The sequence below is a fragment of the Phocoena sinus genome, chromosome 10 (genome assembly GCF_008692025.1).
Source record: "Phocoena sinus isolate mPhoSin1 chromosome 10, mPhoSin1.pri, whole genome shotgun sequence".
Taxonomy (NCBI): domain Eukaryota; kingdom Metazoa; phylum Chordata; class Mammalia; order Artiodactyla; family Phocoenidae; genus Phocoena; species Phocoena sinus.
The window spans coordinates 93,207,012-93,223,689 of NC_045772.1; the positions used below are offsets into that span (position 1 = coordinate 93,207,012).

Here is a 16,678-nt window from a genome sequence, read left to right on the forward strand (position 1 = left end):
CATCTGACTTCACTGATACAACACAAATTCAAAGATTAAATTAATAAGAATTTCAAAACAGTGACAGCAAAGCATTAGATTCCAAGTACAGGACACTTCTGTGTGTTGGGCCCTGAACAATGGCACTGGTGGCACCCCCATGAAGCCAGCCCTGGAGAGGGCAGTGAGCAAAAGAGTGAATGGCGTTCCCAGCTAACGCACCCCATCTCACACAGCTAGCTGGTCCTCACGTGGTTGCCATGACAGCTGTTTTGGGATGAAGGGTATGTGATGCGCTCTCCTAATCTTTTTTTTTTCTTTCACGTCATGACCAACTCATCACATCTAAGGGCTTATCTCTCTTAGGGCCTGTCCTCATGAGGTGAGAAGTGTCAGGAAAGCAACCTGGTACAGCAGCAAGAATGGGACCAGGAGTCAGACAACTGCTGGTTGTCTCCCTCTAACATTCCACACCTTGGGCATGTCCCTTTGTCACTCTGGGCCTCTGCTTCCGTTCCTCATGTTACAATGGTGGCTTCCTTATTATTATTATTAATGAAAGGGTTAGACTAGGTCACCTCTAACATTCCCTCCAGCTCTGTTTCTGGGAGAAGGAAACAATGCAAATAGATGTTTGGCAAAAGGCGTTTGGCCTCTTGACTGTTTTATCTCCCTTTTCAGTGGACTCGTTGTAATCAGTATAATTTGATTTATCAAAGCCATATCTGAGCTGTTTGGTGTGGTGCTGTCACCACATAAAAGACAAAAGTAAGGAGGTGTGAGTAATTTGGATGTGTGTAGGCAAAGGAAGCTCTCGTTTCCTTAGGGCCCAGAGCAGATAGGCTAATTCTATGACTCCAGATTTTAAAATAACAATAATTAGTACCTGTGACAGTTCTTTTATCTAAGGTGCTCATAGGGCTTTGTTGTCTTTAACTCATTAATTCACCTGCCTCAAGCCATCAGGGGGTCAGGAGGAATCTCCTTAGCAGACTAGCACACCAGGAACTCAAACCTCACAACAATGAGGAATGCCGTGACCAAAGGCCAGTCAGAACTGGGTGGGAGGAGAGACAGGGTCACCAAAATAGTCCTCTTGGAAGAATTAAATGGGAAATCTTCCTGTTGGTCTCCTAACAGCAATTTTACAGCTCACAGGGTCTTTGAGTGAATCCTCCTGGATGTCACATTTTAGCATCTGGAGAATTCCTTTACGCTTAACGTAAACTTTAGATTAGCTTTTACAGCTTCAGACAGACCGTGATTATGCCCAAAGCAAGTAAAGGGGAGGACTCTTCTTCCTAGAATCATCTTCTCTCAGAGGAAAAAAAAGCTTTTTAAAGTTAAGGAATCTTGGGACTTCCCTGATGGCGCAGTGGTTAAGAATCCGCCTGCCAATGCAGGGGACACAGGTTCGAGCCCTGGTCCGGGAAGATCCCACATGCTGTGGAGCAACTAAGCCCGTGCGCCACAACTACTGAGCCTGCGCTCTAGAGCCCGCAAGCCACAACTGCTGAGCCCACGTGCCACAACTACTGAAGCCCGCGTGCCTAGAGCCCATGCTCCACAACAAGAGAAGCCACCGCAATGAGAAGCCCGCGCACCACAAAGAAAAGTAGCCCCCGCTCACCTCAACTAGAGAAAGCCCGTGCACAGCAACAAAGACCTAATGCAGTCATAAATAAATAGATAAATAAGTTTTTAAAAATAAAGTTAAAGAGCCTTTATATGATAGAACACCACTGCAGAATGAATTTGTCCAGGGTTTGTTAAGATTCTGATTTATTTGCAGGTGGTTTCCATTTAAAGCATTGGTTGGAAAACCACACTGCTAAAAAGTAACTTCACATGGCTTGGAATTCTATCATTAGAATCCTTCAATTAATCAACCCATCCATCACCTAGGAGGTGCTCCCCACAGGGCCAGGTGCTATGGGGACATAAAATGTGGAGCCTAACCCCCAAGCAACTACAAGTCTAATCAAGGGGATGAGACCATTACAAATAAAAGTAATTAATAGATGTATTATTTAAATTCATTTATTGCTTATAGCTATTAATAAATTGATTAATACAAATAAAATGGGAAGAAAATATTATTTCCATAATTTTGGACAGCACAGACCCTACACGTTGTAGAGTTCCTGGCAGGAGTGATGAGTGAGGGCCAGAGTGATCAGGGAAGCTCACAGAGGAGGTAAGATGAACTAGACCTCAGAGGTAGGGAAAGTATATTTGGGTAGGAAGCAGGATCAATGAGAATTGAGCACAGAGGATAAGTGGGAGGAAAGCAAAAGGCAGTACAGGACAGGGACAACCCCTAAGAGAAGGCAAGCAGATGGGAGCGAGAAAACCAACCTGAACAAAACACAGGGTCAGCAGACCTGAAGGAAATATGGTTGGATGGGGGAGGGAGGGGCCAGATCACAGGGACACTTGAGACCACACTAACAAGCACTGATTGGGGTCTTCAGGAGTCCTCTGTCAAATGCAAATATCCGTATATTCAATACCCTGTAATAAGCCATAACAGAAAAGAACATGAAAAAGAATATATACAAACAGCAAAGATATATATATCTCTGAACCGCTTTGCTGTACACCAGAATCTAACATAACATTGTAAATCAACTATACTTCGATTTTTAAAAATTAATTGTAGATAACTAATAGGGACCTAATGTCTAGCACAGGGAACTCTACTCAATACTCTGTAATAACCTATACGGGAAAGGAATCTAAAAAAAGAGTGGATATATGTATGTGTATAACTGATTCACTTTGCCGTACAGCACAAACTAACACAACATTGTAAATCAACTATACCCCGATAAAAAAAATTTTTAAAGTAAAATTAAAATAATAGTTCATTTAAAAAATGAAAGCAAGGAAAACCTCCAAACATTTTTTTTTTTTTTTTTTTTTTTTTTTTTTTTTTTTTTTTTATGCGTTACGCGGGCCTCTCACCGTTGCGGCCTCTCCCGTTGCGGAGGACAGGCTCCGGACGCGCAGGCCCAGCGGCCATGGCTCACGGGCCCAGCCGCTCCGCGGCACGTGGGATCCTCCCAGACCGGGGCACGAACCCGCGTCCCCTGCATCGGCAGGCGGACTCCCAACCACTGCGCCACCAGGGAAGCCCCAAACATTTTTTTTTAAAAGGCAAATATCCAGGAAAAGAACCAAGGAGTCAAGTAAATTTGAAGGGGAGCTTGGGGGGTGGCCTGCAGTCAGTATAGCCTGGACCCTGTACTGCACGCTCTATTATACGTCACCACAGAGAAAAAGAATATGTTATACCAATATCAGCTGGAACTTTTAACTGCAAGTTCGTCTATCTTGGGCCCTGGGAAAGCCCCAATGGAATGAGACCCAGAAAGAGTACGTTCTGATGGGGGTGAGGAGAGCAAGGAGAGTGGGAAATTATACCAAAGGCTTTGGCAATCCTGGAAGAGCTGGTCCAGGTAGGGACCCCACTTGATGGGCAGCCGAAGCCTGAGGAAGCACCTCCACAGGAGAGGAAAAGAAACGGGCAGAGCAGAGAAGACAAATTTCCCCTAATTCACAGTGATGCCAACCACTGGCCCTTTTAATGTGTGTAACCCTTCTTTATGGCCCAGTAAACGTCTTATTCCTCTGGGATGGATGCTTTTTTGGATCTTATGATCAAGATGTGGGGAAGACTGGAGATGGCTTTTTAGGGAGCAGGTCAGAAGAAGAACGAAGTGTCCTCACGTGAGCCCAACAGAGGGCCTCTCGCAGCCTCCAAGTCACATCGGTGGCTGTGGGGAGGGGGCGGTCTTTCCTAAAGCCACACCCCTTTGTAGGCCCTGCAGGAACCCGAGTGCGGGCCTCCATCCTTCTGCCCGTTTGGGGACAGATTAAAGACGCTGAGGTTGTCTCCTTCTTACTCATTGGCAGTTACAACCTCGCAGCCACTACAGTCTCAGCCTCCAGCGTGCACACAGAGGAGGTAAGTGGGACTGAAGGGGTCATGCCCTCAGCTGTCAGCCTGGGTCACTTCAGGTAGCTGGCTTGGGAATAGCTGAAGGGGAGTAGAGCTAGGGGTATTCAGCTGCAAGGCACTTGTTTCCAAATGAATATATGTGATGTTTTTCTAGACAACCCCAGGCAAGGCGTAGAGTTTGGTGCTAAACTCTCCAAAAAGTTAATCGAAGGCAGAGACCGTTTTGTAAAATTCTTCGACAGACCAGCAGTGGGTATTTAACTGTGATGCGCTGTCTTGGATTGACTTGAATTAAAAGAAGGAAGAGTCATTAAAATGACTGGGAGGGCTTCCCTGGTGGCGCAGTGGTTGAGAGTCCGCCTGCCGATGCAGGGGACACGGGTTCGTGCCCCGGTCTGGGAGGATCCCACATGCCGCGGAGCGGCTGGGCCCGTGAGCCATGGCCGCTGAGCCTGCGCGTCCGGAGCCTGTCCTCCGCAACGGGAGAGGCCACAACAGTGAGAGGCCCGCGTAACGCATAAAAAAAAAAAAAAAAAAAAAAAAAAAAAATGACTGGGAAAAATCATCTGCCTGTCTCCTTCGAGCAGTGCCTCATGTCTTGAATGATCAAATGGTCCAGTAATGTTGACAACCCTTGTCCTGGAGCCTGCTATAACTGGAGTCCTAACCATCATGCGAACGTTGTCACATGCCCGCTTTTTATGAAAAAGATCCTGCCTTAGCCCTCAAAAAGCCTTGGTGGAAATTATGACGTGAAAATTCATGAGTTATCTGGAGCCCCTAAGCGAAGATGGTTCTCCTTTCCCAGCAGGATAGAGCTAGGATAGTTTGGAGGGGTTGATAGTTTTGAGCTATTTCATTCAGTAGGTCCAGGTGTCTTCATGTGGGAATCAGAGACATTATAGTGTCCTGCCCAAGACTACCCAACAGGGGTTCTTGAGGGTGCAGGTAAAGTTATGAAGTTATGTTTGTTCCTTTTTTTTTGCACGGGAGCAAAAGACCATTCTCGTGAGGTCCACCTACAAGTCACCACGTATGAGGACTGCAAAGAGTCCACTGGGGACTATTACTTCCTCTGTGACACCACGGGAGCATGGGGCATTGTTCCGCAGTCCCTGGCAGTAATTGACATAGCAGTTACAGTTTTGCCACCCTGGCATTTCTCTTCCTCACGAGAAGGGTTCAAGACCGCAGCCAGTGGAATGTCCTCCCCACCCAGTTCCTCTTCCTCCTGGGTGCGCTGGGGCTCCTCAGCCTTGCTTTTGCCTCCCTCATCCAGCTCAGCAAGCAGACTGCCCCCATCCGCTACTTTCTCTTCGGGGTCCTCTTTGCTGTCTGTTTCTCGTGCCTCTGGACTCATGCCTCCAACCTGGTGAAGCTGGTCTGGGGTCAAGGGTCCTCCTCTTGGACGACGATTCTGTGCATTGCTGTTGGTGTCAGCCTGTTGCAGGCGATCATCGCCACTGAGTATGTGACTCTCATCATGACCAGGGGTACGATGTTTATGGATATGACACCCTGTCAACTCAACGTGGACTTCGCGGTCCTCCTGGTTTACGTCCTCTTCCTGCTGGCCCTCACGTTCTTCGTCTCCAAAGCCGCCTTCTGTGGGCCGTGTGAGAACTGGAAGCGGCACGGAAGGCTCATCTTCCTCTCCGTGCTCATCTCCATCATTATCTGGGTGGTGTGGATCTCCATGCTCACGAGAGACAGCCCAATGGGACGACCCTGTCCTCTGCATCGCCCTGGTCACCGACGCATGGGTTTTCCTGCTGCTGTACATCATACCAGAGCTGTGCTTTGTCTATAGATCGTGTCAGCAGGATTGCCCTCTGCAAGGCAATGCCTGCCCACTCCCAGCTTAGGAACGCAGCTTCAGAGCGGAAAATCAGCAACTCTCAAGAGGTACTTGCCTGGGGAGCTTGGGGAGGCTCTCCCGTAAGAGAAGCAGGAGAAAAAACAGGGCAAGAGGAAAGAAAAGGGAACGGTCAGAATTTAGGTGGGTGACGACATAGCTCAAGCCTGGAGACGGGGACACTCAGAGTCAAGGTTAAACTTTTCTAAATAATCAGTTCCTCCGAAATACAGAGATTTATGGGGAGAGGCCAAGACAGAAATGACTCAAAGGCCCTAAATAGAAAGGGTGTGGCTCTGAGTATTCGTGCTGGATAAAGAAAGGCACCCACTATAAAATGAGTTAACCAGCCCCAAATTAGGCTTGGGCCATGCCATTGCATGACACACCGTGCTAAGTGCAGATGTTTTGGCCATCAAGTGCAAGTGCAACCCTGGCACCGGTGACTGACGTTTTTCAAATTTAAGTCTCAAAGCCGACTTGCCCAAATATCATAACAGACCGATCTGCACGACTCATCACCTCATTAGAGTCTCGAAGCCCAACAACTTCTGGATTCCTACTTTGTAAATCATTCACTCCTTGAAAGCCTTCGAGGTTTACACAAAGTGGCAGGATGAGCCATGAAGTCAGAATTGTGAGCTAGAGTCTCAGATGCGTAATCATTAATAGAAATAAAGAACTTGCTTATGTGACATTTTCCTCATAATTTCTAGGTCGGATTTGTATCCTTATATAAGACCAAGCCACCTGACTGTGTACCGTTAAAGAATAAAATATATTATCCACGATAACAGGGAGGCTTGGACCCCAATAAACCGGGGGAATTAGTGGCTAATTTCAGTTATCTGGAAATACGTCAAAACTCATTGATCCCTGTCTGAAATATCTGGCCTATTATTCATAACCCAGCATCACAGTTTTACATCAGATTTTATGTCTTAATAGGCATCTGATTTCTCACGGTGTATTTCTAATGTGCAAAGATGATGTTATATTATATATTGTATCACGCACATTATACTCACCAGGCTCAAAAACATTAATAGAAGGTTTCCTTTTAAATCAGACACTTTTCTGAGCTGTAATCTATGGCTAATTACATACTCAAACTCAATCCTGTTCAGAGGGAAGCATCCATTAATTCTTTTCAGTTCAGTTGACCACGAGTTGGAAATTGACACTATACATCCTTCTTTTAAGAGTTTTTCATTGCTTTTGATGATGTGAGGTTTGGGGCAGAATTGCAGAGTCTGTCTTTCTTTCTTTTTTTTTTTTTTTTTTTGCAGTATGCGGGCCTCTCATTGCCGTGGCCTCTCCCGTTGCGGAGCACAGGCTCCGGACGCGCAGGCTCAGCGGCCATGGCTCACAGGCCCAGCCGCTCCGCGGCATGTGGGATCCTCCCGGACCGGGGTACGAACCCGTGTCCCCTGCATCGGCAGGCAGACTCTCAACCACTGCGCCACCAGGGAAGCCCGGGTCTATCTTTCTTGAAACTACTTCTTATAGTTCTCACCGAAAAATGGGATAAAACTTCTTCTGTTTGCTTTGTTGCTGTTATGTTTCCAGGAAACAAAAGTCAGAGAGAGAGAGAGAAAGTTCTTAGAGTTTCATAATACCCAAAACCCACTGGGACTTGTAATGATCAATTTTCCATACGCCCAAAAGACCAGGCAGGTGTTTAAAGTGTTCTAAGAAGTGTCTTAGTGGAAAAGCAAGAGCTTTCAAAAGCACAGTGTTTCCTTATAACTATCCTTATTACTGGAGCATGGTTAGAAAATCCATTTCTGCCAGTGATAGTCATTGTCAACGTAGCTCAATATTTTGTGGCAGAAAAAAAATCGATAGTGTAGAAAAGAACATATAGGTTGCTCTCCAAAACTAGGCAGAATAACCAGAAACTTAAGCTTAGAGAAGGAAATCAGAATTTAGGTCACCTAGAAAAAGTACAAATATCAAAAATTAGAAGAATTGGGCTTCCCTGGTGGCGCAGTGGTTGAGAGTCCGCCTGCCGATGCAGGGGACACGGGTTCGTGCCCCGGTCCGGGAAGATCCCACATGCCGCGGAGCGGCTGGGCCCGTGAGCCATGGCCGCTGAGCCTGCGTGTCCGGAGCCTGTGCTCCGCGATGGGAGAGGCCACAACAGTGAGAGGCCCGCGTACCGAAAAAAAAAAAAAAAAAAATAATAATATTTAGAAGAATGATTAAAAAGAAAGAAAAAGTACAGGATGACACCCAGCTAGGAAAAACATACAAAGAGATACAAAATAAATAAGAGTCAGACCAGTACAGTATAATAACAGTAACAAAAAAAAATCCTAAGTGTTGCTGTAGGTCATGAGCTGACAGTGGGAGCGCAGCTCACGGCTGTCTGTTTTTGTTTGCCCGAGAAACAATCTTAGTGCTGTGTAAACAGACAAGTGGTCAGCGGGAACAACCAGGCCATTGTTCTCAGCACCTGTCAGTCTCTGACAAGAATACCCTTTCCAGCACTGAGATCCACTGATGAGAAGTGTGGGAGAGGCTGGGTGGAAAACCACAGAGATGATGAAGAGGTTATAACGTCACACCTACGTGGAAAGGTTAGGACAATGAAACTGAGATGGCAGTTCTTAAGCTCTATGTGTCTTTCTCATGGACATTCAGGTTCTCTCTAAATTCTGTACTGAAACACAACAGTCCATGAGGCGTGCATCTGTCATGTGACTCTTCTGATTAATAGCTATGACTCCAGTCATATAATTATTTGATTTACCACTGGGTTGTGAGACCAGAATTATTCAGTTGAAAGAAGAGTTAGACAAGAGGGGATTAGCAGGGAATTTCACACGTATGAATACCTCTCTCCAAGAGGCTGCTGTCCTGCTTTCTGTCTCCAGCTAAAGACGAAGGGTGGAAATAGACTCAAATCGAAGCACAAAGCATTTAGATTAAATACGAAACTAAGAGTTGGTACACACTGAAATAGATGAGCAAAGCGGATTAAGGACTTCATTTCCTTGGAAGTCTTTCAAAAGATTAGTCTTTATCTCTCGGAAGTGGCTTAGGGACTTAGTTCGAAGATATAAAAACATCTTGATGGAGAATGAAAATGAAATCAGGTATATTACTACAAAACACCAAACAAATGGGTATAAATATTCCTTGCCCCATGTTATAAATGTGTTTCTTAAAAACTGTAGACTGGGGCTTCACTGGTGGCGCAGTGGTTGAGAGTCCGCCTGCCGATGCAGGGGACACGGGTTCGTGCCCCGGTCCGGGAAGATCCCACATGCCGCAGAGCGGCTGGGCCCGTGAGCCATGGCCGCTGAGCCTGCATGTCCGGAGCCTGTGCTCCACAACGGGAGAGGCCACAACAGTGAGAGGCCCGTGTACCGCAAAAAAAAACTGTAGACTGATTGAACTTTTAAAATCAATTGCTCTTTTAACTGAGAATTTTAAATGTGATATAATTTTCAAACACCTTAAATATAGAATATCAGCCATGAATCTTTGTTTATGAAGGGAAACTCCTGTTCTAATTATTGTCTGCTTTATCTGTTTTAGATGAATTAGAATATTGTTATATCAAGACCCCTGTATATTTTAAAGGATCACATAATTGTGGGCATTTTTTCTATCCTGTGTTTAAATATCTACAGACAAATCTAGTATCATTTTTTGAAGGTATTAAGACAGAAATAATGAGGCTATGAAATGTAAAAATGGGTCAATGAATATCAAATGATGTAAAACGAGAGAAAAATGTTCTTGCAAACAGAGGTCCTTCAGATTGTTTTCCTTACAGCAAGTACCAGGCATACCAAGTTCTGGCAAACATAGCCTTTTTTTGGACAATTCTCAACATTTTTTGCTTCAAGGTGCCCACCTTACTAGGAGAAACCAAATTTGGATGGTCCCAGGCAGTGTCAGTTTTGTTTGTTCTTTCAGGGGGACAAGCCTGAAAACCTCTCTGTCACCCTCTAGAGCTGCAGGTCACAAAGAGTGAACTGGCGTAAAGTACAGAAGAAGACGTGGTCTGGGCAAGATTTGCTTGGTGTGAGGACAGACCAGGCAAGGATAATGACATTCTCCTTGTCATTATGCTTGGGTGACAGCAGAAAGGGTGCAGACCCTGTCCTCACATGCCCTGTCTTTGAGGCTCAGCTCTGCTTCTTACCAACGTTGAGACCCAACCAAGCTCCCCAACCTCTGGGAGCTCAGGCTCTTTGTAGTGAAGTGATGGTCATAGTGTCCCTGCCCCCTCCAGGTATCAATGTAAGGTCTTACTTACTCAACTCGGATCCATACCAGGAGCTGGTGGCAGGATTAATAGAGAGAAACACTCGACGGTTTGGTAAATTCATGAACAATAACTCAAGTTGGAGAATTAGGCTTCTCTGATTTATGATCTGGTCTGATGAGACTATTGGAGGAACACGGGTTACCAAGGGGCTGAGTGGGAAGGAGTCTTGTTATGCTGCAAGGAACAAAGTTAAACCAAGGATTCAGCTCATTTCTGCTGAAAGAAGAATGTTTTATCTTCACAGGATTCAATCCCTCTAAAAAACACCAGTAGGAGAAGGATGTCGGAGCATCAATTATAACTATACCACCAACACCACCGCCAATAATAAGATACAAAGGGAAGCACTGTGGTGCTTTCTATACTTCATGTCCTATTCCAAGGGCTTTATAGATATTGATAGGTTTAATCTTCAAAGCAACCGTACGAGATAGATTGACTATTATGATCAACAGGAAACTCCCATCAGGAAACAGGGGCAACAAAACATTAAGGAACTTGACCGCAGGTAACGCAGCTAACAAGTGAGAGGGCAGAACAGTCCATGCTCTCAGCGCTGCAGCCACCAAGCAGGAACAAAATGACACGGCTACGTCCCAGACCATCGAAGGACAGCTATGTATCGAGCAGGGACCTGGTCTAAGAGACAGACACAGCTCCTGTCTTCACAGAGCTTACAGGCTTGTTGAGGAGACAGATATTAAACAGCCATGTGTGATTATTCTACGACAGTATAAAATGGTCTTTAAAAATTATGTCCAGTTTTTTTCTTTTCTTTTTTTTTTTTGACCACACGGCACAGCCTGCGGGATCTTTTTTTTTTTTTTTTTTTTTTTTTTTTTCTTTCTTTCTTATTTTATTTTGTTTTTGCGGTACGCAGGCCTCTCACTGCTGTGGCCTCTCCCATTGCGGAGCACAGGCTCCGCATGCGCAGGCTCAGCGGCCATGGCTCACGGGCCCAGCCGCTCCGCGGCATGTGGCATCTTCCCGGACCGGGGCACGAACCCGTGTCTCCTGCATCGGCAGGCGGACTCTCAACCACTGCGCCACCAGGGAAGTCCAACCTGCGGGATCTTAATTCCCAGATCAGGGGTCAAACCCATGCCCCCTGCAGTGGAAGTGCAGAGCCCGAACAACTGGACCGTCAGGGAATTCCCTATGTCCGGTTTTTAAAATTGAACCAAAGCTTGCAGAGTATCAAGCCTAAAGGGACTTTAGAGATGATGCAGTGAAGGCCTTTGATTCTACTGCTGAAGACAGTGAGATGCCCAAGGTCACGAAGGTGCCAAGACCCTGAGCCCGTGCTAATGCTCTTTCTGTAGAAAGTGATGATAAGCTTTCAGTCTCTTCAGTTACTAAACACAGATGTGCTTCTCCTGAGCACACGAATGTGATCCCTAGGCAACCTTCCTCAGAAGCTTTAAAAACACTCTTTAAAAATCACAGATTAGGGGCTTCCCTGGTGGCGCAGTGGTTGAGAGTCTGCCTGCCGAGGCAGGGGACACGGGTTCGTGCCCCGGTCCGGGAGGATCCCACATGCCGCGGAGTGGCTGGGCCCGTGAGCCATGGCCACTGAGCCTGCGTGTCCGGAGCCTGTGCTCTGCAATGGGAGAGGCCACAACAGTGAGAGGCCTGCGTACCGCAAAAAAAAAAAAAAAAAATCGCAGATTAAAACACACACACACACACACACACACACACACACACACACCCTCAGTGGAGACTTCCTTTTCAAAGGGTCAGGAGCCTCTTTGCAAGTCATTGAGTCTCTTAGTCCTCCTGTGCTGTTTCCAGGTGAATCCGTGACACTAAGCCAGCCCCTTCCCTCCTTTGACTTTCAGCCCGAGACAGTGATGGAGCTGAGGAGGGTGTAGCGGTAACTGAATATGGTACCCCCGATTCAGCAGCAGGTAAATGTGCTCATCTGCATTCTCCAGGGAAGCAGAGAGCAACTCACTCCTTCCTTAGGAGAGCAGTCAGTCTTCATCTCCAGTGGCTGAGCTGAGCGAGGAGAGGCAGGGCAGGGTCATCCCTCCAGGCATGGGGAGCTTGAGCCATCCAGACTGAATCCACACCAGGGCAGTGCAGTAAAGCTAAATCATGCCTTTGCCTCTGCAGGAGGCCCTCCCAATCCCCCATGGCGCTATATTCTGTTGCAGGTGAATGTCCCTGAAAGAAAAGGCAGCTTGAAGGGTTTGTGTGAGGGTGAAGAGATGCAAGCTCACGGCTTTTTGCCTTGGGGACAACAGGGGATTATAAATATGTATGAATGTCAGATCTGTTCTTATTATCAGTTGTATAAATGTATCCTCTGGGCCACGCTGGCTGCCTCTCTGAGTCACTGTCTAGCTCCAGCAGCCCAGGCTGCCCCAAGAACTGGGCTGCGTCTGTCAGCATCATCTGGATGCCCAGATGGGTGTACCAATTTTTTTAATTTTTTTTTTATGGTACGGGGGCCTCTCCCTGTTGTGGCTTCTCCCGTTGCGGAGCACAGGCTCCGGACACGCAGGCTCAGCGGCCATGGCTCACGGGCCCAGCCGCTCTGCGGCATGTGGGATCTTCCCGGACCGGGGCACGAACCCGTGTCCCCTGCATCGGCAGGCGGACTCTCAACCACTGCGCCACCAGGGAAGCCCGGGTGTACCAATTTTAATCCTTGCCTGCAGAAACAGAGGGACACTGCTGAGTAGGACTGGAAGTAACTTGGATTTGTGCCGTGATGGCTTGAAGACACACAAATCCGAACAGCTAAAAATACCACTTTGGGACACAATTGTTTTATTATAAGGATCACAAGTCACTAAGATCCGAGAGGGAAAGCCATGCTCAGGCTGTTTGTTCAATGAACTGTACTAGGCAACTGTAACTAGGTTAAACCCTCTGGTCTGTTATCTGAGAATTTGCCTTTTCCTGGAATGACACACAGACCAGGACATAGCTATATCATTTGCTGTAATTAATCCTCCAGAGGGCCTTTACAGGACGAGAAAATCTTTAGTATCCCCACCAAGAATTTCTCGGATTATTTTCAGTTTCCAGTAATCCTGCAAAAACATTCTTATTAATGGCTAAGAGGGAAGATGGTAAAGTAGTTGTGATGTGGATAGGTTCAACATTTTTTTCTTTTTTTTATTATCAAAAGATTAAATGATGGTGAGATGATAATATTTCAAGCATAGTTTTGGAGAGTATTATCCCCTGTGTTGCCTCAGAAAGCTGATGATGGCATTTCTTCTTTTGCAGACTGTTGATCCCACACAGGAGGATTTCATCCCTTGGGCTAAAGTAAGCCCTCAGCAAGATGCAGAATTATAAAGTCCACAGGAAACATGGGTAGTGAAAACCCAGCAGATCATCCTAACGTAGCCCTGATGGGCCACCGGGAAGCCCATCTGCCAGCGAAACATCGGCTCATCCTTCCTTCCCTTCCACACGGTCCTCTCCATCCATCTGGACCCTTCATCAGGAGACTGCCCCTTCAAGCATAATTACAATCTTGCTGGCCACCCTACTGTGACTATGTGTCTCTTTCTTCATTCTTTTTCTTTTTTTTTTTTTTGGCTGCGTTGGGTCCTAGTTGCACATGGGATCTTTGTTCCGGCACACGGGATCTTTGTTCCGGCGCTGGAGCTCAGTAGTTGTGGCACATAGGCTTAGTTGCCCCACGGCATGTGGGATCTTAGTTCCCCGACCAGGGATCGAACCCGCCTCTCCTGCATTGGAAGGCGGATTCTTAACCACTGGACTACCAGGGGAGTCCCTCTTTCTTCATTCATGTAACTGAAAGATTCCCTTCCCTAGTAATGCTAGGACAAATTGGCACCTCTTACTAATGCGACCGAAAGACCTCAGTTTGATGAAATTATGGTCATGCTAATATGACAAATTATAGATGTCAGTAGCAGCTTAGTACTGGATTACCCCTCTAGTCATTTTTATAAAGGGCCCCTAAATATGATTGACCCAGAATTTGCAATAAAATTACAGCAGAACCCTCAGGATCCCCACAATTGTGCATCTCATGGGCTTGCAATCTGGCAGGTTTCTCCCATGATGTTAGCACCCTCATGACAGTGAGTACGGCAGCCGATGTGACTGAGGTCAATGACCTGCTTTCATGAACTAAAAACAGCAAAGGAAGAGCCACCCGAGTTGTTGCTCATAAAGGATTTCAGGTGTACATGAAAAGGAGAGTCCACCTGTCTTGATGTTTCTAATGCACTGATGCCTCTGCCCTAATTACTTTTCCTTCATCCCTCATGCAGCTTCACATCCTTCCCAGTGGATATATACATCCTTAAGACCCATTTGTTAGATATAACAGGTATAACAGGACCAGAATCAGAGGCGTGTTGCCCTAAGGGTTTTTAGAGTCTAATTCAGCCTCCCACCTCGCAGATGAGAAAACAGAGCCTCAGAGAAATGGAATGACTTGTCCAAAGTCACACGGTAGTTTGTATTGGGCCAGGTCTTCTGACTCTCAGGCCACTCCTCTCTCACTCTACAGGCTTCTCCATGCCTGTATTTCTGTATTAACAAGTACGGCGTGCACCCTTGAGAATCAAATGTGATATTTCAGACCAGTGACTGTTGAGCGCCTGCTATGTGAAAACACTTTGAAAAGAAACTAAGACTCCATATATCGGGAGAAAAAGCCCTTTTAATGACCAGTGCACAGCACGGATGAGTATTTCCCGAGCACCTGCAAGGTACCAGGAATTGTCCTCGGACTCAGTCCTCGGCAGACAAGGCACACAGCGCTGCTCTGACGGGGCTTACGTTTTTCGTGGGGGAAGATAACACAATGCAGAGAGTTTCAGGAACACCACTCCCTCTGTTATCAAGTCCAGACACATACTGCTCACAGCACAGCAGCCCAATCGGTCCAGAGACGAAGTGCTGGGGCAAAGAACGGCAACTTTATTCGGAAAGTCAAAACACCGAGAAGATGGAGGGCTAATGTCCTAAAGACCATCTTAACTCAGAATAGAATTCAGGCTTCTTTTATGCTGAGGGAAAAGGTTCAAGATTAAAGGATAAAGGTGGATTGCAGGCTTCTTGGGGCCACCTGGCCTTCAAGGGAAGCATAACTTTGTTCTGCTTGCTCACGTAGGCTGGATCACGAGGCTTCTGCAAAACTTCAAGTTGCTAGCAGTGATTTTTACTTTACCATTCTTATCTCTGCTTAGTTGCAAGGTTTCTAGGCTGAAAGAGAACTTGTCTATAAGTAATAGCCATAACTAATTCAGATCCAGTCCGTGGTATAGAAACTTTCTTCAGGAACTTAATGAACTATTTGGGTACAAGTGACATTTCTCTAATGTTTAACTCTTGATGTGCGAGGCTAAAGTAATGGAATACACAGGCTGAAGAATGAGAGAGGCAGTTTCTACAGGGTGTTAGTTCTGTTCTTCCTCTGTTACACCTCCTTTTACAGACAAGGAAAGGGACTTGCCCAGGATAATATGGCTTGCTAGGGGCAGAACCGACTAGAATCCAGGTCCCCAGCTGCTGTTCAGGGGCTCACCCTCTACACAGTGTTCCAGCGATTTCATGTATTTTTCTGCTGCGCTCAGATGACCTGCTCCCTTTTAAAATCTGTGCCCTGAGCAATGTTCTCAGCACAAGCAAGCACCTAGGTGAACGACCAAAGAGTTTGACCTTCTGCCCTTACTGGTAATAAAAGAACAGAAAACGTCTAAACATTAAGGCTCTGACCGGTGGCATACTATTCAACAAACCACATAAGAAACCTAATTTGAGACAGAACAGCAAGCCATGCAGGCTTACACCTGCTCTGGAGGAAAACTATCATCACTGATCCTCCTAGATTTTATCCCCAAAATGATGACAATGACACCTTCAACGTAATTTTGTTTTGTTTAGTTTTGTAGGTAAGAGGTGTTTAAGTCAGCTGACAAATGTCAATCAACCTATTAAAGTCACATAGGATGGCTAATATTGTTTCCCAAAATGTTTTCCCTAAAATCAGTAAAGGTAAAATTGAACCTCTTTGTACCAAATTGCCTCCGAGGTTTATAGCACAATATTATCAAATTTTGGACCATGCATTAATATTAGTTAGATTTGGGGGGTTGTAAGGTTGCAAAGTATCTCCTTCAGGCTGTTTCAGGAATGGAGTCGTAAGGTTACATGTGGGAGGAGGGAGCGAAAACTCCCTCCGGGAACCCACTATAGCCGCCGGCTTCATGGAGATGGAATACTGTCAGGTGTTGGGTGGACCCTGTTGTCTCCTGCCCCAGCCCCACAATCCCCCTCAGCCACTTTGATACTTTCCTCACTATTTCCTTTTGTGGTATCTTCACATGTCCATCCACCCACTAGCCGCTGACTTATTCTCTCCCCATATGTCAGATTCCTGAGAGGGAGTCCGCTTGGGCCAGCTGATCATCATTGTCTCCGATTGGGTACTCCTTTGCCTTGGCCAGCCTCTTCATTTACATTCAGCCTGTGGATTGGATGCCCTTGGATCCCGTACCCACCATTGGTCCATTCGGCTATGTGTGGCTTGGTCTTGTGGCGCAGACTTGATTGTATATGTCTGCCCCCTCAGTGAGATGCTGTGGGCAGGGAA

The 16,678-nt window shown here is 46.3% G+C and overlaps 1 protein-coding gene across 1 annotated transcript; it reads left to right on the forward strand.

Moving 5' to 3' along the window:
* The first annotated feature begins 1,245 nt into the window (after nucleotides 1-1,245).
* Nucleotides 1,246-13,398, forward strand: GPRC5D (G protein-coupled receptor class C group 5 member D). The gene is given in 7 exon segments (XM_032646979.1): nucleotides 1,246-1,258; nucleotides 3,804-3,949; nucleotides 4,957-5,089; nucleotides 5,092-5,659; nucleotides 5,661-5,848; nucleotides 11,925-11,981; nucleotides 13,316-13,398. Coding segments are annotated over 7 exon segments (1,188 nt in total).
* The last annotated feature ends 3,280 nt before the right edge of the window (nucleotides 13,399-16,678 follow it).